At 38.3% G+C, this 24,363-nt stretch overlaps 2 protein-coding genes across 2 annotated transcripts; both read right to left on the reverse strand.

Moving 5' to 3' along the window:
- Nucleotides 1–304: 304 nt before the first annotated feature.
- Nucleotides 305–7,699, reverse strand: rab38a (RAB38a, member RAS oncogene family). Its single transcript, XM_008425502.3, has 3 exons — nt 6,974–7,699; nt 4,125–4,405; nt 305–1,430 (listed from the first exon to the last, which is right to left on the reverse strand). Exons 1-3 carry the CDS (start codon nt 7,173–7,175, stop codon nt 1,275–1,277), a joined length of 639 nt encoding a protein of 212 aa, XP_008423724.1. The 5' UTR covers nt 7,176–7,699; the 3' UTR covers nt 305–1,274.
- A 1,980-nt stretch (nt 7,700–9,679) lies between these two features.
- ctsc (cathepsin C) lies at nt 9,680–18,098 on the reverse strand. Its single transcript, XM_008425501.3, has 8 exons — nt 17,756–18,098; nt 17,362–17,507; nt 15,648–15,802; nt 14,772–14,927; nt 14,471–14,589; nt 11,749–11,880; nt 11,326–11,558; nt 9,680–11,058 (listed from the first exon to the last, which is right to left on the reverse strand). Exons 1-8 carry the CDS (start codon nt 17,913–17,915, stop codon nt 10,792–10,794), a joined length of 1,368 nt encoding a protein of 455 aa, XP_008423723.1. The 5' UTR covers nt 17,916–18,098; the 3' UTR covers nt 9,680–10,791.
- Nucleotides 18,099–24,363: the final 6,265 nt, after the last annotated feature.

Raw genomic sequence — 24,363 nt, forward strand, 5'->3', positions numbered from 1 at the left:
ATTCATACACTGTTAAGATATAATAGATTCCAACGCTAGTTTCTCGCCTACTATCTTCATACCTTGTTCTCTTTCATATGGTGCTCAACAAAAAACTTTGTTGAGGGCAAACAGAACAAATTCCTTTTGTATTTCTGCTTATAGCAATTTTTAAAAGACTTCGTTTACTTTACAAACAGAGGTGTTCACAACAGTTAAGCTAAAATAAAATGCAACATTATTATAGCAACATTGTTTTGTGATGAAGCAAATGATATTTGCATGATTTCTATTTATGTTGGGAGAGAAATTAGAAATTAAAAAGTTAAAACCAGCAAGGCTTTTATTTCGTGTGAACAGTTTGATAACTTAATACATCTTCAGTTCTACCATCTGTCTTAGCTATATACATAAGTATTTGCATCAGAAAGTTACAACCATTTCACAGTGGGAAAAGCATCTTATGTAAAACCATCAAATTAAATACAGATAATAGTTTTTGATGTACCACAGATCTCTTTATTACACATAACTTTACATATTTCCTTATAATAATGCTTGAAAGTATATCTCAGTGAGAAAAACTAAAAAAAAGTGCAACATCAGTGCACTTATAAATAACAAAGTGAAGACTAAATGTTGAAAACATTAAATATATGTGTTAGAAAAGGCATTTTAGTTACATTCATCTTAACAAGCTATACAAGGCACTTCTCATGCCACCATTTCTCCTGGAACATAAAAAAAGATATAAACCAAATGAAAAGATTACTGTAAAAGGACGCTGCCTTTTGTGTACTTTGAAGTATTTTCGCTTTTGCTAGATGGTGAAAATTGTATTATTGTCCCACATTTTAATGGATAAGAAAAAGAGATGAAGAGAAAACGTGGGTGGAGGGAGGGAGGGAGAACAGAAGAGAGTCGCCACGGTCTGTATGAAATGATTGGCTCCACAGATCTTTAGAACAAATATCCTGTGATTTGCTGAAACCTCACTGGGCATCTGCTTGTTAAATGTGTCACCATGATAACCAAAGAGTTCGTGCCAGCGCTTGAAGACACTCAGGGGGTGACCCTGCCTCTGACAAGCGGACACAGCTGCAGCTATCCGTCTTTTTCAGTCGATCCAGTTCATGAGCCAACTGGCTCTCTGTCCCCCCGCCACACTGCCCCAAGAATCCAGACAAGAAAAGAGTTGGCACCGGTATCCTCCACCTGCAAAGACAGTCCACATGCATATAGCTTTTTGTGAAACTACTCTCAGAACAGGGACGTCCCACAGCTGAACGTTGTTATTACTGAGATCGAAAGCAAGAGGAGCAAGTCCCGCCTTTATCCTTCTCTAACTGAGGGGTGATTGTGTCGGGAACTTCTGATTGCAGCATGTCATTTTCGTTTGCGATGATGTGTTTCACCAAGCAGTTTGCTGCCTCATCGATGTTGATATTCTCCTGAAAACAACACGGAAAAGTGACAGTGACGTGAGGGAAAACAACAATATGGTTTGCAAAGTGATGGCTACAGAGAGACGACAAATTGTTATCGTGAGGCTATGAACAATTCACAGAAAACCTTTACAGAAAGTGAGCTAATGAAATGGACCAGGACTAAATGCGAGAGCCAGTTAGCAGCAATAATATAGAAACAATCTGTGTCTGACCTTTTCATTCACATAAGTTGCAAGTGATCTGTTTGCAAACTCATCCATTTACACGTGACTGTAAAAATAAACAAGTAAAGCAAAAATAATAATAATAAGATTTAACAGCTATGTGAAGGAAAGGGGTATTTTACGTTTCCCAAATTGTGCGTTTCCATTGGGGTCTTTAAGGTTACAGTACCCTGAAAAAATTTTTGTCCGTCTTTTGTCACATTGGAATGCACTCATTTGCTCTGTGCTATGCTATATTATCCTATGATATCCTATGCTGTAAGACACACTGCTGCATTATACAGTGAGATATACTACACAATGTTACATAATGCTAGACTGACTGACTCTGAGTTTTGCAGCATTTTGGCCTGTTACAAGTCTTGTGAAGGTAGAGAGCCAATTTGACACAAGATGTGAGGCATCTCGCTTCCTGCTAACACACCACACTTTATTCACATAAAGTTTACGCACGTTTTCTTTTTATCTGCTGTGCTTTGTGCAGTTCGTCGAAAAAAGTAATTGTTTGAGGTAAACAAAGATAGTGTTGACTCGGAGCAGAACTTGCCCTGATATGAGGAGAGCTGAGGCTTCTTGGATACCAGCGCAGGTGTTTGACTCTGTGTGTCTGGGGGGAAGAGGGCGGAAAACGACGGGGAGTCTACAGTATTTCTGATCTCTCCCATCCAGTTGTGACATTCCAGACTGTCGTAGTGAGATGTGAACAGAGTGTTAATGTGTATATCACCTAACAGTCAGCAACTACTTTCCTTTAATTTGAATCATATTGTGCCTATTTCTTTCAACTGCAAATGCTTCCAAAATAAACAAGGAAACTAAAAAACTCTTGACTGAACACCTACTCCCTGCGTTTACTCCTTACTGTAGTGTTATCCCAATTTAGGCTAAAGACTAATTTGCTTGATAAGAAGTTTTAATGTTTTTTTTTTATTTGTACTGGTTGTACAATTTGACAGAAATCAATTCACCTTTTTTTGCCAATTTTTATGTTACATCCAAAACATCTCAATATATTTAATGGGGTTTTATGTGATTAATCTGCACAAATTCTGAACAACTGTTAATCGTGATGGAAAACTATTCATAATTTTAAAGGGTTTACAAGTCTAACATCTAAAAGTGCCTGTGCAATTGCAAAATAGCTCCAGTTCAGTCCAAACATACATTCCCCACAACATTTTGCTCTTATCTGACAAGAGCACTTTAACAGATATTTGCTATGCCCCCACATGACTTTTCTAACACAGTCACTCTATTGTTGCCACGTTTCTATAACGTTCACAACTAGCACATTTTGCAGACCACAGACTATTTCACCTGAGCTGTGGATCTCTGCTGCTCCTCCAATGCCACCATGACCCTCCTTTTTGTAGCAAACAGCAAATGTGGCTTGCACACAGTAATCTTGAACACGTCATCAAATTTAAATGTACTGTCATAGTGATGTAATATTTAAACATTAGAGTCCAAGCTTCTTTAAAACCATTTTGAAATTAATTAATACTTTTGTAATGAAAATACTAAAGTCTGAATTTGGCAAAATTCCAACCAGAGATGGCAATATTAGTAAGAATTCTCTTGGACAAATTTGACCGTTGAACTGTGAACATGATTTTGGCCCTGAACACATCACTGCTTGGGTCGTTATGAGCAGTGGGCAGCTGATTGCATGTCTGCAATCCATGTTCAACATCTCTGTGGTCTGCTCAGAGATGGTCCATCTCTGATCTCACTCAGACTTAACATCCATTGACGTGCAGACATACAGACTGGTCATAGACTGGTAATATTTATACTGACTTTCTGTCAATGTTTGCTTGAACTTTATTCTCCATGCTAATGTAAATTTTTCCTTTTTCCCAGTTATATATCAGATTATTGGCCTTTCATTTTTAGAATATTACATATATTTCGAAGGTTCCACATCAGGTTTGGTCACTTATAATTTAGCATTAAAAATGTCTTTGCATGAGACAATTTTGGACAGTCAGAAAGTAGAAAGTACTCGTATGGCATTAATCAAACTTAATTTCTGCATGACTGACTCACAAAATGTGAGACTACTGCTTTACAGTTGGTGTAGCCACTAGAGAACAGAGCTAATGTATTCCAACTGCATTCGTGGACAACCCTTTCTGGAAGACAAAGCACCTGATGCAAGTGCTGCTGACCTGGAAAAAACACAGACGTAGTGTGTGCCGGGAGTCTCTGTGGAAAAGGAGCATTGCACCATTACTGAGGATTTATTCAAATACAAATAGAAGACTAAGCCTGTGAAGTTCAGCTCATCCCATTTTGAATGTGTCGTTTTAGTGATGTCCTCACAAGATAATTGGTTGCTGGGTCAGACAGACTCAAGGATGTCAACTGCCTCTTAAGGACATTTTCATAAAACAGGCCTTGAAACCGGGGCTGTAACCACTCAGACCGCCTTTAATGTTTCTGCTCGTACACACGTCTCTGTTTCTCTCACCTTAGCAGAGGTCTCAAACCATCCAACGAAGCCATTTTCCTGACAGAACTGGTCCATCTTTATTCCATTATTGGTCAGTACTTCCTGACCCTGGTCACATTTGTTAGCCAGAAGCACAGTGGCTACATTTTTCCCATTGGCTAGTGTGAGCTTGGAATCCAAGTCCTCCTTCCATTTGGTGACGGCCTCGAAGGAGGCCGGCCGAGTCACATCAAAGACGATGAAGGCGCCCATAGCTTCACGGTAATACACACGGGTCATGTTGCCAAACCTTTCCTGACCTGAAAAAATACACACACAGATGCACAAAAAAGAGGGAAAAGTGATGAGATCAGAGTTTTAAAACACCGTAGAGGGAGATAATGTGTACCTGTGGCTGGTACACACGCGACTAAAGTTAGCTGCAGAATAAACTAAACTTCTAAGTGTTTTCATACAGTAGTTGGTTAACTTCAAGCAATAATTCATGCATAGCTCTTTCCTAACTCAGTATGGTGTCTTGCTTCAAATGGGTGAAGAAGAAAAGATTGGTAGTTCTTTTGATGAGTCCTGCTGTGGTGTTTCTGACATGTACAGGTGGATAAAAGCACAGTATTAGCTAGAGAACAGCTGGCAGCATGTCAGCTTAGCTCAAGGACAAATCGGACAGGCAGGTTGTCTTCAAAGCACTTCCCTATACTGCTAAGTTTAGTAGTGCTGATGCAAAGCAGAAAGTTGCACCTTAAGTTACAGGAAACCTTGGTGTCACACTTTCTGGTGATAACCACTTTTTAAATGAGTGAGGAATGTAATATATTATTACTCTTTTAAGAGTCCAAGTGTCTGTCCAAATATAGAGAGAATGTATTGTCTTATGATCTTTTTTAGGAACCACAAAAAATGGACTGCGGGAGATATATTATACAATTGTTTTGATAATGATTATTATTGGGATATTTATAAAAGGATAGGGTGAGATGCAAAATGAGAAAAAATACAAATCAAAGTGTAACAATGACATTAAAGTTTAAAAATGTTGTACTTCACTGAAGAGGTTTAAAAACTACCTGCTCAATATAAGTATTAATTAAAGTATAAATCAAAACATGCCTTGTGGACAACGCAAAAATAAATTAATCATCTGAACATAGAATCTGGAGGTTTATTTCCAAAGGGTTATAAAGAAGAAAACGGCAAACATTTTAGAGGTTTTTTTTAAAAATATTAATAAACTTTTTTTTAATACATATTTTAGGTGGGATAAACAAAACGTGTACTTTGTGTTTTAGAGCTAAGCTAAAGCTCCTAATTCTTAATGCATTTGCATCACTTTGAAAGACAAAAACTTATCTGATTTTATTTTACATGCCAGAGAAACCACCTCTGCCATCCAGTGAGCCCCAATATTTTGAAAGATGGCCGACCAAAATAGAACAGTCAAAGTTGTTTATCCTGGGAAAATACACAGAAACAGCAAGTGATTCATGATGCCACTGACTGGAGAAACTTAAGTCTATCATCAACCACCAAAACCTTTTCCCACAAAAGGGAAAGTCTTCTCATGTGACAACTAAATGTTCAGTTTATGATTTTAAGAACAAATTTATGAACAGTGAATATTACCAAAAGCTTTATGGTCCAAACTGAATGGGGAAACAATGCACAACCAATGAGGTTTTCCCACCTCTGGAAACCTTCACACTACTTTGCCATTTCCTTTTTCAGGTTTCAGGTTCATAATAAAAGCTTTCTGTACACGAAATCTTGGGCCTCAAATCTCCCTCACGAGTCTGAGCCACATGACTGCTTGCGCTTACTGGAGAGAGCACACAGGAGGGGAGAGAGCAGAAGGTCAGAGGATTCTTCTAAACCTCAGCCGACACTCATGTGACATTGAAACCGTGGTAGCCTTCAGGTTTGTCATCATGCCCACTGGAGTTTAATCGCAAAAAAATAAAAAAAGGCTGAATTATTACTCATTTCTGTGGGCAACAAAACTGTGATGATATTATAAACTCTTTCAGGATGTATGAATAGCATTGCTGTAAGAACAGTCTATCAGTTTCTACATTTCAGTTTTCACATCTATTTTAAGGTTGTTCTGATGCCCAAAATGTTTTTAAAAATTAGCTTTTTATGTTTTTTTTAATCACATTTTCTTACTAAACATGTATAAAAACTGAATAAAAAAATGGAAAACTCATCTTAAACGCAGCTGACTGATCATTCTCTTTTTAAAATAATTTTCCTGGCTGCTTGTATCTAATTCCATCAGAATGCCGTCCTGGGTGGTGAGCCACATCATCCATATTAACAACTGTCACTGTCCTGAAGACATGGCATGTGATGAACCTGAAATGAAGAGCCTCCTTCATTAAAATCACTTAAAATTATTATTATATTTTTTATGACATGAAATATTTCTTATCAGAGATATGCTGATTTAAGAGTCATTTGGTTTTATGCCAGGCCTTTACAAAAGAAAAAGACAATCCAAAAGTCAAATCTTAAAGTTTAAAACTAACTGCTGAAACATTTTTTTTATTTTCAAAGGTTTTATTTTTTATTTTTTCATTTTGTGCCCATAAAGAAAATTCACTGAGTTGCTGGTGGAGGTACAGACAAAATTAAAGTCATGCATTAAACGTAATTAGTCGTAATTTTGTTTAACAACTTTTCTTTTCCAGAGATAAAAAGATGACTTGTTCCTAAGTATGCAGCTTCTCCTCAACCACAAATTCCGCGCAATTTAATAGTCAGTTTATTAAAAGCCAAGTTAAGACAAACGAAGAATACTTTTGACTTCTGTAGGTCTCCACTGTGTGTTTCTCCCATTCCGTATACTTTGTGCGTAAAAGTTGGCACCGTACCTGCAATGTCCCACAGCTGCAGTCGCACCGTCTCCTGGTCCCAGGTAAGGACTTTGAGGGCGAAGTCCACTCCGATGGTGGCTCGGTAGTTGGGGCTGAAGTTATGATGCACATACCGCTTGATGATGCTGGTTTTCCCGACCCCGAGGTCTCCTATAACGAGGATCTTGTAGAGGTGCTCCTTATGGTGGTTATTTTGCATGGCGACCGAGGAGGGCGAGAGCTCAGCATGAATCCAACGTAATGGAGAGGACTCGGAATATGGAAATAAATAAATAAAACACTCAGGGTAGAATACAGAGAGAAACGTGGAGAATGAGGAGAGGAGGTAATGTGGTTAACGCCCTTGGCCCCTCGGAGAGAAGTGGAACACAGCCGTCTGGACCTTGTGACTGAGGAAGGGCCGTTGCTGCTGTCTGGGAGTGACCGTTTCTACTACAGTAGAAACGCGCAAAACCGGGATTTACGCAAATCCTCCTAGAGGAACGTGTATAAACGATTATCTCTACGCCAGTGGTCCCCAAACTACGGCCAGCGGGCCGTATCCGGCCCGCCTCCATAGACCGGCCCCCTGAGAATATTTACATCTTTTTTTTTTCATATTCCGTATTTTCCGGACTATACTATGCTACTTTTTTCCTAAGCTTTGAACCATGCGGCTTATAGCCCAGTGCGGCTTATATGTGGATTATTCTTCAACCACCAGGGGGCTCTTTAGCAGGAAGTGAATCATTGGAAGTCAAAATTGGAAATCAAAGAAGAAAGCACCTATTAAAACGGAATTAAATAGCATTGAAGGGAAAAAGAAGATTTTTCCTTTTTTAAAAATAATACTGGGATCATTATGAGAATTTGAGGCATAGATATTAGGATCCAATAGATGGCAGTAGTGCAACAATAATGGATGCAAGCTGCTGTTGAAATCTAAAGAAGAAGAAGAAGAAGAAGAAGATGATGATGATGATGATGATGATGATGATGATGATGATGATGATGATGATGATGATGATGATGATGATGATGATGATGATGATGATGAAGAAGGCGCCTATTTTCATTTAGCACATGCTAGTAGCAGACATGAAGGATGAGCATTTTTACTGTTACAGTTACCGTTCGGAAACTACCGTAATCAGTTCTGTTAAATCTAAACTTGGCAACTTTTTCTTTTTCAACCGTAATAAATGTGATGTTCAATTGACCTGTTATGACTCAAATTTTGGGTGTCCGCCCCCTCTGCTGCTGCTGCATCGTCGTGGAAAACCTGGAGCGGCAGAGATATCTGCGGCTTATATGTGTATGTTTACTGGTTTTTTAAAAAAACGTTGTGGTTGCAACTTGTAGTTGCAACCACAAAGTTGACTATAAGCCAGTGCGGCTTATAGTCCGGAAAATACATATTTATTTCGTAAATAGTGTTTATTTCCTGGATTTTTTCTGTGAAGAACCCAGAGAGGGTTGTTTGATTGTGCTTTCTGGAAAACAATGATTTTTTTTACATTTAGGCACTCCTGCAATCGTCACACTTTTTCTGTTACAAACTGACTCCGGCCCCCCACCAGAGAAGGGAAGTTATGTGGCCCTCACAGGAAAAAGTTTGGGGACCCCTGCTCTACACCAACAAGGGTGGAGAAAAGTACCAAGAGCGTTTGCACAAGTTAAAATAGCAAGCGTGATTTAATTTAAAAGGAAACAGCTGAGATGTCATGACCTTTAGGATTCTGGTTTAATATTTTCCTTGGTTTTAAGATTTCTTGTTATAAATTTAATTGTTTCCAATTTTAGCTCTTGGTGATGGTTTTATTTAGAAGTACAATCTATTCCAGAAAATGCACCATGGGCGGATATCCAGGGGACGGATCGGGGGTCCGGATCCCCCCAATCTTGGAAAAGTCTAGAATTGTCCCCGTCCACCCCAATATGAACACAGGTAGAGTACAATATGTGAAGAAAGGGATAAAAGATTTGAATTTTTTTTCATACAAAAATAAATAAATCTGAAAGGTGTGATGTAAATTTGTAGCATTTGGGGCCTTCTAACATATAAATGCTTTGATCTGAACATTGATGCAAAAATTTCAATTTGTACAAAATTGTAAAAAAAAAAAAAAAACTATGATCATTCTTATTCCAGTTTCCAATTATGCACCACTCTGTTGGTTTGTAACATAGATTATGCAAAACTTCATGGCTGCATTGTGCAAAATAAAAAATAAAAAAACAAGGATTTAGTATGTAAACTGCATTTCCTTATCACCTTTTACAACTCAAAACCCAAAAGCGTACAATATAATTAATTAATTACAGTACATCAACATGGAACTGTAATTTCACCTTAAGTTCCCTTCAGGGTTTTTTCAATGAAACAGCATCAAAAACAAGCCCATCAGAAAAAGAGATATAATCAAATCCCACAGAAAAAAAAATTTAACACGTCAAGTTTATACTGATCAGTCAAGCCCAGGCTTATATACAATGAAGAACATGAGAAATCTCTTAAAATCCCTGAATGTTAGTGAACTCAATCCAGTTTGAATGAGCTGAAGCAGGTAAAACTCAGACGTCTTGTTAAATGCACTCTCCCACACAATCTCAGTGAAAATGTGCTTCTTGAAAGTGCCTGCACTGATTGCTAAAGCATGTGAAAAATGCATACACAATAAGGTTTTCCTCTTTGTCTTATCCTTTTTTAAAAAGAAACGCATCAGAACTTCAAAGCTTTATTTTTACTTGGACGCACGACTAAAAGAAAAGGTGTTAAAAGGAGAAAATAATGGATCCCCAATGCACTGATCACAGAATATTATTTACTTGTTGTTGCCTTTTACCAAATTTGTGCTTAAACTGATCAACATAAAGCCCTAGAGGCAAATCACTTAAAAGGATTTCTAAACAAAGTCAAGCATTTTACTTTAACCAAACAACAACAAAAAACATATCGATACAAAAAAAAAAAAAAACAACACATTTTGTTTTTTGCAAAGTGATGCATCCCTTTATTGACAGAAATTATCTTTGAATGCTCCACAGGGAGCAATCCACTGTGAAACATGGCAGCAATGATGTCAAATTGGAAGCAGAGACCAAAGACACATCAATTCTCTGCAGTGCTTCCCTGAATCAGAGAAAAATGTCCTGCACCGGACAATTGACAAAAAACACACGGATAAATCATTTCCCTTTTAAATCTTCAATGTGGAATTTACAACCCGTTACAACACGATCAATCCATTCTGGTTTGTGTTGGCAGTAACAGCATGGATTTAGGAGGTGGCTGATTACCAACAGCATAAAAATCAGTAAACATAATTGGAGAAAAGAAGGAACACTGGAAAAAAAACAAAACAAAACAAAACAAAAAAACATTCAACGTCAAGAAGCAAATCAGTTGTATCCAGGTCATTAAAATGTAGAAGAAACACTCCTGATGTTGAAACACTCCTGTGTTTCAACATCAGCTTGATTTATTCATAGGTATCAATCTCATAATTTTAGACTTCTATAAGCATGTCAGATTTTGAAAACTGGTGAACAATCCTACCCTTTTCAGTTTTAGTACATTTAAAATTCTAAAGACACTAAAAGGAAGTACCAAGGAAATGTTTCCGTTAAAACTTCAATCAGTAACTTTTCACGCCTTTATGCATGTACTGGGTCAACCAGTTTAGTACAACGAGAGGAAGCCAGACCACAGCGTTCCATGTGATCAATTTGCAGTTCCATATTTTCAACCAAGATTGAAACGAAATACATTCAATTTAAAGGATGCAGAATTGTGATCAAGGCACTAATTTGTTCTGATTTTGACTTAAAAGCATCTACAATTTGGGGATGGGTTTGGCTGCGACTGCGATGCTCTCGATAGCGCACTCGTCACTTCCCCGGCGAATTCGGAAGTAGCCGTCCTCGCCCCAATTGGCACCCCAGCTGTTCTTGACAATCCAGTACTTCTGTCCGGTCTTCTGGCAGCGGCCGTAGCCCACCAGCAGCACTGCATGGTTGGTCAGCTCGAAGGGGTTGATGGAGTCTGCAAGGCCTGTGTGGTGGTAGATGCCTCCTTCGTAGTTCATGAAGTCAGGGTACACCTGTAGACAAACACTAATTAATAATAGTTCATCTTTTTCTGCCATTTTGTTTTGTTGTATGAGGTTAATGTCATCTGTTTATTTAGATTAATATCACAATCCACAGTAATGCATAGTTTAAAATAAAACGTTTGGCATATACCGTATAACCTTTCAAAAGTTTATTTATAAGATGATCTCCAACTTATAGAGAGACACATCTAATACATTTTGTAGCAGATAAGATTTGCATATGAACATCAGAGAGACATTAAGCAGCTGTTGTACCTCGAAAGCAACAGCCATTGGTCCATTCTTGACCAGTTCCAACATCATGGCCGTCTCACTGCAGCCACCGTAGAATCCGCCTACGTATCCATACTCTGCGGTGTACATTCGGCCGCAGTTTGCAGGCACGCCACATGGAGTGTTCTTTGCAACGTACGGGAAGCAAGACTCGTCCACAATGCCGAAATCCTGTACATACTTCCCAATCAGGTAAGGGAAGCCCCCATCGCAACCTTACAAAGGTGGAAAAAAAAAAAAAAAAAGTAGAAATCTTTAAGCAAATAAAATATTTTTTTAAATGTGTTGTTCATCTCACAACAGGCTGCAGATATTATTCTACAAACAGAAAATAATCTACGTCGGCTTTAGCAGAAAATGCTTTCATTTGTGCTAGAAATAATATCTTTTAGAGCATCAGTTTACCTTGAGCGTATTCAGAGCAGGAGACCACTTGTTGAGGACTGAGGACAGGGCTGTCGCTGTTGTTGGTCAGGATCCGAACTCGAGCTTCCAGCATTCCCATGGTGGCGAAGGAGTAGCAGCTGCCGCAGGATCCTAAAACACAACAAAGATGGAGAGAAAACACTGCTATGAGAAATAACATGGCACAGTGAAAAAACAGCTTTTTAAAAGATGCTTTGTCCCCACTACATGCAAAAGTTAACATATAACATATATAATATCCTGCCCCCAACTGCCACAATGTGCCTAGGAAGGTCAGTGCAAAGTGACTAAGCTGGATATTTCCATGACAGAATGGTTTCTTTGGGGCAGCTACAATAATAATAAAGTATTTTTTGGACTAAATTCAGCACTAAATGTTTTTCGATACTCTTGCCACAGCACACTTATCCGACCTTGACGATGAATGCATACCAATAGAATGAGGCAGTCATTCTGTTGGAGAACAGATTAAACAAAGTTTGCATACATGTGTCAGGCATTAGGTTGCTAATAAAATGCTCTACAGGAACAAATTAGGTAAAGGAGCAGAGGCCGCACAGATGTGCAGGACTATTTAATTGCAGTAATGATTCAGGGTGAGGGGCTGTACAGTGGCGCAGTTGGTAGAACTGTTGCCTTGCAGCAAGAAGGCTCTGGGTTTGATTTCCGGCCCGGGATCTTTCTGCCTGGAGTTTGCATGTTCTTCCTGTGCATGCGTGGGTTCTCTCCAGGTACTCCGGCTTCCTCCCACAGTCCAAAAACATGACTGCTAGGTTAATTGGTCTGTCTAAATTGTCCCTAGGTGTGTGTGTGCATGGTTGTCTGTCTCCGTGTTGCCCTGCGACAGACTGGCGACCTGTCCAGGGTGTAACCTGCCTCTCGCCTGGAACGTTAGTCGGAGATGGGCACCAGCACCTCTCCTGACGCCACTAAGGGACAAGGGTGTAAAGAAAATGGATGGATGGATTCAGGGTGAGACAGTAGAGAGTATATTTGGGACTAAAGTCTTAAGCTTTTTAGTAGCAATAAGGTAAAACAGACTTTTGTTTTGATCCAAAGGTTCACAAACTTCTGCAGTTTATGAGAAGATTCGAAGCAAGAACAAAACAAACAAACAAAAATCTATTTTACCCATAAGACAGAGCACTACAGAGGGTTCATAGGACATGATAAAATTTTGATTAGATAAAAATCACAAATATGTTTGGTTCTTTCAATAATGTCAATAGTGTCTTTTAGTCCAGAGCCGTCACATTACAGGAAACGCATCTAATCTGTCATCAGCAGGACGTGCTCATCATAAGACTGTTTCATATTCCTCCTGGTTGCTGCTCAAACTGATGTGATTGATTCAGAGTTGGTCACAGATTCCTCTGTGTTCTTTTACCTCTTTGACAAGTGTCACATTCAGACTTTTATTTCCTCAGGCAGAGGAGATTTTCAAAGAGAGCCATCTTGCAGTGATGCACACAGTCACAGCCTATAGATCACACACTTAGACATCTGTGTGGCTGTTTTTTTATGATGCTTTGCAGAACAAAGATTCTGCAAATGATGAAACTCCTGGAAAGTTCTAAACAGTTGCCCTTTAAATCCAGATCATTGTAGAGATAAATAATTTACAAAGCAAGTTAACCCCGAGGTGAAGAGCTGTCAGGAGTTGGGCAAGGGGAGAAATTTTCAGGCCTGAGATTTTTCAAGCAGAGCTCACAATAGCTAACAAGAAAAAGAGGAAGAAGAATGCTCTGCAAAAGCAGAGCAGCAGGGAGGCAATAATAGATTTCAAGCTCGATTATGCAGGGACATTTCTCATCCATCTCATTATAGATACATTTACAAGGTAAAACGCTTCTTCTCCAACTGTTAATGTTGAATGTTTTCGTGTTGATGTAAATGCCTCATATCTGAAATCCCCCTATCTTACTTAAACATAGGGGGGAACAGAAGGAAAGAGAACGAAGTCAATACTTTGATCAGCATGAGCAACTGTTCGCACTAAATGAGTTATCACTGGGCAGTGTAAAGTCCTCAGGAAAACATTGCAGAAGAGTCTTTAGCAACCCCGCTGCAACATGTAATTTCTCTTCTCCAGCTGGAAACACTTAGCAGAAGTATCTGCTCATTTAAAAGACACAGCAAAGCAGGAAATAAAGGTTTCACGTCAAACGTTTTGTGAAAAACTGGACTCGACTCATGCAATAAAAATAAAACAAGCTCCGTAGCCCTCCACAGTACCTTGAAGGGCTATTCCATTGAAGCACTTTGGATTTCTCTAGATGCTTAAACCCCACCCTATAGAGGCTCTCTCAGACACTCGAAGCACTCCGCTTCTGTAATCTCTCCACTCACACACACAACGGCGTGCAGAAAACAGGAAGGGAGCAGCAAGCAGACCCAGAAGGGCAGAGAGGAAAGGAGGCAAAGTGAGTGGTGAAATGCTTCTGAGTGGAAACTGTTACTGGCAGCTGTCAGATGTAAACCTGCATCTGATCCTTCAGGCCATTCTAATATTAGTGCTTGAAATTTTCAGTTCCTTTGAAGTAAAACAATAAGACTTGAGTTTCTCACTTAAACTAGCTTCAAAAAGTTAAGAGATTTAAAAACATCATTACATTTTTTTTAAATCAAATTTTAAAGAGGAAATGTATTGATCAAAAGAACACCTTTTCTAAATTATTGTACGATTGTAATGAAAGGTCACCTTGATTTCTCACAGGGGTAACAAAGCTGACGCCATCAACGTTTCTCCAGTCCCAGTGTTCGGGGAGGGCTGCCGCCATCTTGGCTAAACCAGCTTCCACAGGAGCAGGGCGAACGCGTCTGAAGAACACATCAAGAGGCAGGTTTAAAGGGGGGAAACCTGCGCCACACATCTGTGCCAAGCAAACGGCAATTCAATCAATAAAGATCCTTATAAATTGATGTTTCTTAGCAGGAAATCACATTTATACATTGCCCATCACGCAAAAAGGATGAAATGAGGAATGGAACAAAGCGCTCACACAGGGATACGAGAGGCAGGGCCGCCTGCTCTGTAATGCAGCTCTCGCAAAGTGTACATCTCATGCTCAGGATACGCCACAGCCTTCCAGGAGCTCTGAACGGTGTTGATTAAATCAATGAAGTCCCAGTTGTGTTTATACGGCTTCGGGAGCAGTCTGGGAAAAGAGTAATGAAAGAGCGGATGCAGATTTTATCCAAGGAAACAAACTAAGAAAAAGCAATCACTTTAAGGACATGCTGGACATTTTAGGTTTGTGTACAGTGCAAACATAAAATCTACAATTAAAATAAAACATAACATATGGGATCCAATTAGGCTCGTCTCTCATATTAAAATAACATCCAAGCAGATATTCAACATTATTTTCATTAAGCCCACATTTGTGCAGTAAAAATGTTTTCATTGATATCCTGTAATACTCTAAGCTTAAGTATTGCTTTTTATTTTACTAGCTATAAGCTGACAATCATCTAAATTACCAGAAATAAAGACTGTCAAACGTGATTCTGTGTGCAATTGAGAGGAAAAGATAGAAAGAAAATTTTCAGTTAGAGGTACAAAACAGTGGAGACATTTTACTAAACTTTCTGCAAACCAAACTCTTGCCTTGAGTCATGTTATCGCAGAAAGCGGTTTCATGTGACCAGAAACTGTATGCTCAGGCTTTAATAGCAAAAGTCAGATAGTTAGATAAGGTTTCCTCACACACATGAGGGGAAGTATTGAGAAAGAGAAAATCCAATAATGAAGCAGAGATGTAAGAATTGCGCATTAGCTCTTCTTGTATTCCTCAGGATCCCTTGCAGATTACCAATTCAAATTCCCATCATTTGTATTTTGCCAAAATAGTCAAAATTGGTCGTAATTTAGGTACCCGCTGCTGAAGACTGGCTTAGAATCTATTCTGGGCGGCACAGGCTTCACCCTCTTCCCCACAAAACAGGCCCAGTTGCGTCCCAGCACATCGTGGACCCATCCTGGCAGGGTTTGGTCACAGTAGCTGGTCACCTTGGAGCCTTCCTGGGTGTACTGCAAGAGTCAGCAGACAAACAAATTATGGCTTCTAGTCATATATACACAAACACACAATGTACTGCTCTGCAAAAATAAAAGGTAAATTATTTACGGTAAATTCTTTAAATGGCGTTTTTATATGCAGACTCGGTGCTAAATTGGACTAAATCATGCACAAAAAAGTTGACAGAAAAGTATTTTTGTCAACATCAGCAAGGTAAAAGCACAATTGTGTCTGAATATTTGGCCACTCTTCTTATCAGAATTGACTGACTTTACTTAAACTGGATGGTTTTCTGCTACAAAACCTACTTTTAAACATGATTTATAAATTTTCATTTTCTAGGGTCAATTCTTGCAGCTTTAATAGCTTGATTTATCAATTTCAAAACAAGTTTATGTGTTTGGGCTGCTTATAGGACAGCCAACCATCTCAATGCTTTTCTCATCTGACAAAAACATTTACCTCAGATGAAAGGAAATTAGATATGACGTTCAAAGCGGTATCATGGTCAGAGAAGCCAAAGATTAAGCTACTTGGCCACAAATAAGAAAGCAAAGAACATTAAAAATCTCTGGAACGGCAGAAGCAGCGTCATGCTGAGGCTACAGTTTGTTGCCAGCGGTGGTGCTGTATTATAAAATTTATAAGAACACTAAATAAGAAGAAAACACATCGAACTGGGTTAAGAACTCATAAAGCAGGCTAACATTAAACCTTTAGGGTAGCTTCCGACCTCTAATCTTCTGAAACTTTCTGGACTATATGCTAAATGTCAGGTTAAATGACTGGACTCACTAAATTTTAAAGAGCTCTGTTGTGTCTCCAAATCCACCATGATGATAGTGACAAATATTTGTGAAAGTATTGTATGTAGATGTTTGTGTATAAAAATTGTGAACCTATCTGGACAAGATAAATTGCACAGTAAATGTTTGTGCATTTAATATACGAATTTAAATAGTCATTGAAGTTGTTTGTTGCATATGCATTTAACCCAAAAAGAATGAGTCAGAATTAATTGAAAACCCACAATTACGTCTGACAAGAATGCATGTATGTACACTAGTTACTGGCACTGATGGTGATTTCAATAAAAAACCAGATCAGGTGTTTGAGTCATAGGTTTCAGAAGACATTAAGATACAAAAAAACTTGCAAGTCATACATCTTAACATAATGAGGAAGTTAAATCAGACATGGACAAATCAGAACAGAGGCTGGAAAATAAAATGGCTGGGAAACGTCCCTCAGCTCGTTGTCATGTGAGTGACAGGAAAATAGCACATGACCAGGGACTTAACTTTAACTCTGCTGCTTTTTACACCGTCCACCAATCTTTACAGATACGATCAGAGTACATGGAAGCAAGAAATGAGAAAGGGTGAAAGCACAGAGAGTTAAATAATAATAATAATAATTCACCAGCAAACCCACCACATTTCCATTTACCGGTATCTAAATGACGGATTTGACTATGAGTGAATCAGCAGAACAACACATGCGACATTAGATGTGTTTTGGAGTATTATTAGAGCTAAAAAATAATACAATTAATTGGTTTTACTGATACCTTGAAAAAGGCAAACCATTTGTAGTCACCGAGCACCACCTCAAAGCCCTGGTTGTAGATGAGGGTGAAGAAGCCTGTGGTTCCCAGCTCATTTGAGGCTACAGACAGTTTCTCCAGCGTCACAGTCACTGTGCTCTCACCTGTGGCTGAAGAGAAAATTAACATGAAATCACATGACTTCATAACAGTCTAGTTAACCTCTCAACTAGCAGAACGCCTAATGTCGCTTTGATATTTCATTTTCTAAGTTATTACTGAGGCATAACAAGTACAAGCAATGAAATGTAGCACTGAGTGCAATATATCATTATAAGCCTTCTTTATCTGAAAAAGGCCTCAACGTGTCACATGATATCAAAATGAATCAACTGTTATTTTCTTCTTAGCTTCTTACCTTCAGCAGAGCAGTTGACGGTCTTGTCGTGTCCCCCTTTGGACACCTGGAACACCCATGTCCCCAGCAGGTCTTCATAGGTGCAGTTAGCTGGTGTGTCCCCCAATGACCCCTCAACCCAAAGCAGGAACACACACACGAGAACAGCGCTGAACCTCATATTCACTCACTGCCAGCTTACCTGCACAGGCAAACACTGGGAAACAAACACAGGTGTAAAGACAACAGCGTTCACCCTGACTGTCAGGCACCTGACCTGCTATTCCACCCTTTTAACCCGCAGCAAGTGGCGCAAACTCAAAGTTTACGCTCAATTTAACTTGTTCCGTCAAGATGGTTCACCACAGCTTGCGTCACAATACGCATGCGCGGCAACGGTTTCCTGTGCATTCCAGATGCTATGTGAAACCCAAAATGCTAACTTCTGTTTAATATTTTACAGATAATTAATTAATAAATACCCTGAGTAAACTATGTGTAAACTCAATAATAATCTTGCGAGTGCAAGACATCATACACTTAAGGCAAACAAGAAGCATTAAAAACCCAATAAATCACATTTTCTACAAAAATGGACGTGCATGACAGTAATTCTCTTGCTGCCGTGTGTTCTTGGTTTCTTCTTCCCTTTTTAGTTTCGCTTTGTCCAGAGTGGTTTTGTAGTCATATGACCACTGACGCTGATTGAGGAAATACACAGAAAAGGTATTGGGAAGTATAATCAAAGGTAATCAATGTGTGACCTCAATTACAGACACAAATTAATCAACCATTTACAAACACTGAACTAGCGCTGAACACACTGTTGTCCTGTATCGCCAAGAATAACAGAGATTCAGCAACAGCATTTTCATTATGCACGTCATCATTTCCGTTTTATATATTTAGATTGTTCAAGGTCTACATTTTAATGAAAGGCCTCTTCTCTAAAAGACTTTTCACAATATTTTTTATTGTCTATTATTTTTTATTTCAATTTAATTTCACTATGCAAAGAAGAAAATATGGACACTGGCTAGATAGATTAATATTGATTGTCTTAGACCCAAAGGAATGTTGTTCAGAGTATATGTTGATTGAATTAAATCTAATTGAACTGAAATTAATTGAGCTGCACACAGGGTTGCATAATTGCGAGCACTATTGCCTTGTGTTTTTGTATATATATATATATATATATATATATACCGTAATAAGCAATAAAATGAAATATTGAGCATATTATATCAATATTAGATAACAGCTAATCATCTTAGCATTATTTATCAAAAACAGGCCTTGAAGTGTCACACGATATCAAAGTGGTTATTATTATCTCCAACAAAGTAGTTGACTGTTACAACTGATTTTTGGGGTGTATAACATCACCCCAACATGTCCACATATAAGCATTGCATTAAATGGATCACCAATAAATGACATTGTATTTAACCGTATTGTAATGTGTTAAATTCACAGTTATGCAGAACGACAACTAAAGGTTTTAATTTTCTATACAGACATTTTTAATCCTGTAAAAAGTATGTTTTCAAAAATGAGTTTGAGTTCAAGTCTGTCCTGTATGTGCTGCTGTTATGCTAAAAGAGACCATAATGCCTTATGCAATGAGAATACAAGGCAACATGACAATGAACATTAGATCTCACAGCAAGAGAAAGTCAGATGTCAGCTGAGATTTTGAGATGCTGTTCAGACCACGTTTGCTGTCTTTGTCCGTCACATCCAAAACAGTGTATTCTAACAATCTCTGTGGGAGAATTTTCTCCTCACTTGTCCGCTGAAAGAGGTCAGAGAGTCAGCCTGCCTGTTGTCATGTTTGTGTGTGGGTGTCAATGCCTGCTGATGGCTCTGTTATTAAAGGGGTTAAAGAGCTTATTTTAGCTGGCGGGCACTTAAGGGAAGTGCTAGAGGCTTTTATCACCATGGTAACCATGACATGGACTGACTCATCTCCTTGACAGACCATAATAAGCACTCATCTGAAGAAGGGAGTGAAGAGGAATTAGTCACGCAGTCTCATTAGTGCCATTACGCCGCGTTTGCGTGGAGGTGTGAATGCATGTGATTGCATTGCTTTTGGGACCATGTGTAGGTTATTGCATTTATGGGATTTCATGCCTGCAGGCGAGCACACAACATGCGTGCAATAAAGCTAAGAGAAGAGTGGGGAGCTGGGGGTGGGGTGGTGATGTTTCGAATGTTAACAGGCTGAACCCACTAAGCCTCAGTGAGTGACTCATTGAAAGTCGTGTTTCAATCTTGATATAGTTCTCGCTTTCACAGGCAGGAAATTAAAACTCTATCAACTCTGGGTTCAGCTATATTGGCAGCCAGAGATTTGTTCTCTGCCTGCTCTGATTCCTCTCTGCCACTTTTACATGTTTTCTTCTTCATTCAAGCCTTTTTTTTTAATTCCTCAATTTGCTTTCACTGAAGTGTTCTTCTTTGTTAGTTATTCCCTCATGTATGGAAGAGTTGCTTCATATACAGCTTACACAAACACAAAGAATCATTTTTTGAATATTAAATAAATTATTTCTGCCCATCCTCAACTGAATGCTTTTATGGACATTGTGGACGTTTTCTGTCCTGGTTTTCAGTGCAAGGTTAACATTGCACTAAAACAGCACCGTTCAGGGTTTTTAATGGCATCTTTTTAATAATCAACTCTTAGAGTTCTGTGATTCTTGCACTTTGAGTTCTTATTGCAGCATTTTAATGAGGACCAGATAGCTTTTTCTCGTTTGAAACACTGGGTTGGGATTAAAATTGCTGCACTGTATTGGCTTCTTTCTTATTTAAGTGATCGAATGCTTAGTGTAAATTTCAAACATTTTTTTGTCCCGTTCGATTCTTCTTTCTTGAAGAGTTCCTCAGAGTTCAATTCTTGACCCTCTTCTTTTTTATTTGTACCTGGTTCCTTTGGAGTCTATTCCTAGCAAGCATGGCATTTCCTTCCACTGCGACTCCCTGATTTACCTACTTCTAACACCTAATAATCCATGTTTCCAACCCCTATTAAACTGCTTTGAAGGTGTCAAAGCTTGGCTGGCTTTACATCTTTTGGACTTCAGTGAAAGAAAAACAGAGATTATTTTATCAAAGACCCGGCTTATTAATTTTTGTTCCCTCAAGTCATTCATCAAACAGCATGTAACAAACAATGGACTCAGATTTGAAATGTCATAAACAGATCAACTTTGTTTTACAAAAACTTTATTCCTAAAATAGCAAAACTTAAGCAAGTTTTGCCAAGGTATGACTCGAAGAGAATCATTTATGCTTTTATCTCAACTTGTCTCAACTATTACAATGCATTTAATGATGGTGTCAGTCAAGCATACTGTTTTACATCATCAGCTTATTAAAATTGCTGCCCCACGTGTTTTAGCTGGTTCATTAAGATATGAGCCCGTCTTACCAATCACGTCCTTCCTTTATTATCTCAGTGTGAATCACATACTTATTTTCAAAGTCCTAATGTTGACTTATACATGCTGAAATGGTCTTGCTCCTTCATTCCTCTCTGGTTAACTTCAACCTCGTCTTCCATCACAGGTCCTTGAATCAGACGACCTGCTGGTTTTAATTGTTTCAAAAACTAGGCAAAAAGTTAAAGGAGATCAAGTTTTTTTTTTGTAATGGTTCCCAAACTTTGGAATGCATGGTCTTTTAATATTAGACAGGCATATTCACTTCCTGCTTTTCAGTCTTTTAAAAACAATTTTTTTTCAACACCATTTGCCCCATTATCTTATTTTTGTACAACACTGGGTGAGCATGCATGCTGTTTTAAAATATGCTTCATAAACAAATTGTATTTTTAGCTAAATAATAGTGTTATTTATGCATTTGTACTGATTTGCAAAAGCATTCATATCTGATATTTTGATACATTGCAACCACAAATTTATGACATAAAATTTTTTTTTTTTAGAAAAACTAATTTAGAATTATTGAGATTGGGTGGAGGGTATTTACAGACATCTGTTTTCAAGTCCTGTCACAGTTTCTCAGTTGAATTTTTGTCTGAACTTTGACTGGACCAAACACAAGAACATGCTTTCATCTAAATAAAGTTGAGATGTTAATATAGGTTCGGGGGAAAGGCCACGTCTCAACCACACATCTAATTACCCAGGATTCCACAAACACTAGTTGCAAAAACATGTTTCTGCTGCATTATTTCCTTTCCACTTCACAATCATGTATTAATTTGTTTTGGTTGATAACATTAAATGCCTAGTAAATGCATTCAATTTAGTTTTAGTGATGATGATAGTTGGTAAGAAATCACCATGATGACTTCTCAGTTCATTTTATTAAATGGGGCCTGGCCCTGTCTGCATTTAATTTAATTTATTATTGCATTTATGCAAGAATAAGTAATTTATGAAGCAGTCAACAGTTCAAAGTGGTTGAGTCATCATCAGCGCTGCTACATACTTGATGAGATTTGACTGAATATACTTCAGCATGATGTCTGAAAGGCATCAGCCTATTCATTCTGCTCATTTTAGTGTTGTTTTAGCATGCCTTAATGGGAGTTTTATGATCATTTTAGCACTTAAGGGTTTTTAATTGTCCGAAGCGTGTCTGATGTTATCTCTCAGCAGCAACATTGCCTCCCTCTTTTGTTTGTTGTCTATTATGGCTGATCAGAAGGAAGAAAATCAAGAGCAAGTTTGTGTTTTACGTGGATCCTCTCATGACAAAGTGAGAAACTCAAGTTAACCACTTTAATCTTACATCGTTTGCACTTAAGTGAATTCATCTGGTGGAACATCATCGTGCAGTACATCCACACCTGAACAAAGTGCAATAAAAGGTTTTCACCTTGATCATATGTGTGTTCTTCCCCCGTGAACAACATCATGATTCCCTCATACTTTTGGAAATATTGCATAAATGTCTTCGTACAAAAAAAATTTATATCTTAACCTTAGCCTTATTTTAGTACTAAACCAAGTCCTCACCTATTAAAAAGAGGAAAATACGTGATTTTATTTGATCGCAGGGTCATCGCCATGGTGATGGGAGGTCTCCATCAGTTGGTGTGCAGTCAGTTAAGAATCCTCACAGGAATAGAAAAACAGAAACACAGCCTGACACTCACTGTTAACCACATGCTGTCATGACACCCCTTTGCCCACTCAGATTTTATATATAGGCCCCACCCGATTGCACCAAACCAATCTCATTCTATTCACATACAACCGGCAGCAGTAAATGGAGGCTGTCAGACACTGTGTGAGGATTACTCACTGCATCACAGGGTTTTTCCAACCAGAAAGAAGGATACAAGGAAGTAGAAGAGTTGTTTTATGGGCAAATTAAAGTTAAAAAATTTTACAGTATCACTGTGGACAATGACTGATATTGTGTTACCAGATCTAATAATCTAAAAAAACGCTAATGTGTGAATTACAGAGAATTTGTTGCTACAATGGCAAATGTTAAAGGAAGGATGGCATCACGACATTACTGTGATTCATACATCTTCATAGCGGGAGCAGAAAAACATGAACTGGACCTATGCACAATTAGGTCAGTCATAAAACTTACAATGGGAGTACTGATTTTGTGAAATGCATTTTTTGCACTTTTACAGTAAAATAAGGAACAAAGGGAGATGAAGTGTTAATTAAAAGGTTCTGAAACTACCAGCAGGGTCAACAAAAAGAGTCAGACTGGTAATTAAGTGTCTGACAGTCTGAGGAAGGAGTGTTATAGATGGGCAAAAATGACTTCCACTGGAGCTTGCCTCCACCTACACACCCTGTGCCCTTGCAAGTAACAGACTTCCATTAAATTGATATATCAGCTCAACAGGGAAGTCACAAAATAGAAAATGAAAAAATGTTGACCTGAAAACTGATAGAAAATACACTTTCCAGTGTCACGATGTTGCTTAAGTTGGGAATCCTCCCATAGTGCCCAGTGATAATAACTTGCTGAGCCAGTATTCAATAGCATGAGAGAAAAAATTTTCACCCTTTTTGTACAAATGCAATCCAAGTTTCCCAATGCAAGATGCGACTTGACTTATTTTGTTTACATCACTGGTTCCTCAGCCTGATTCTCAGAGCACACATCATTTTTACTTCTACATTATTTGGTATAAATCCTAAAAATAAATGATGGCTCTTGAGCAGATCTCTGCTGAATGAGAATGCAATCTGCAGGTAATTTGTCCGTTTGAAACAGGATGCAGAAACATCTCAAACCTGCTACACAGCATAACATAAGGAGAAAGGTTTATTTAGACATACTCTACTATTTCCAATTCTCCATAAATTTTTACAGAAGGAGAAAATCCAATTTCTTCAACCTTTTTTTTAAGCCACGAATATCTCCCTTTGTGTTGATTCGTTGCCAGGCTGGGTCAAGGACCAGGTCAGATTGTATCAAATGCCAGGCTAAATTTCTCTTGATTTTATTTTCAAGTCGGTCATAAAAACCAGACATGCGGTTTACCTTGCACTATATGCAAGGTTTACATTTCTGTTATTGGCATATACAATAGATTTTTCTTCACAATGTTTTACATTTCCACTGGTTTTCTAATTTACAAATAAGTAATTAATAAATTAATAACAATAACTGAA

This window comes from Poecilia reticulata, chromosome 13 (genome assembly GCF_904066995.2).
Source record: "Poecilia reticulata chromosome 13, P_reticulata-male-v2, whole genome shotgun sequence".
Lineage (NCBI taxonomy): Eukaryota > Metazoa > Chordata > Actinopteri > Cyprinodontiformes > Poeciliidae > Poecilia > Poecilia reticulata.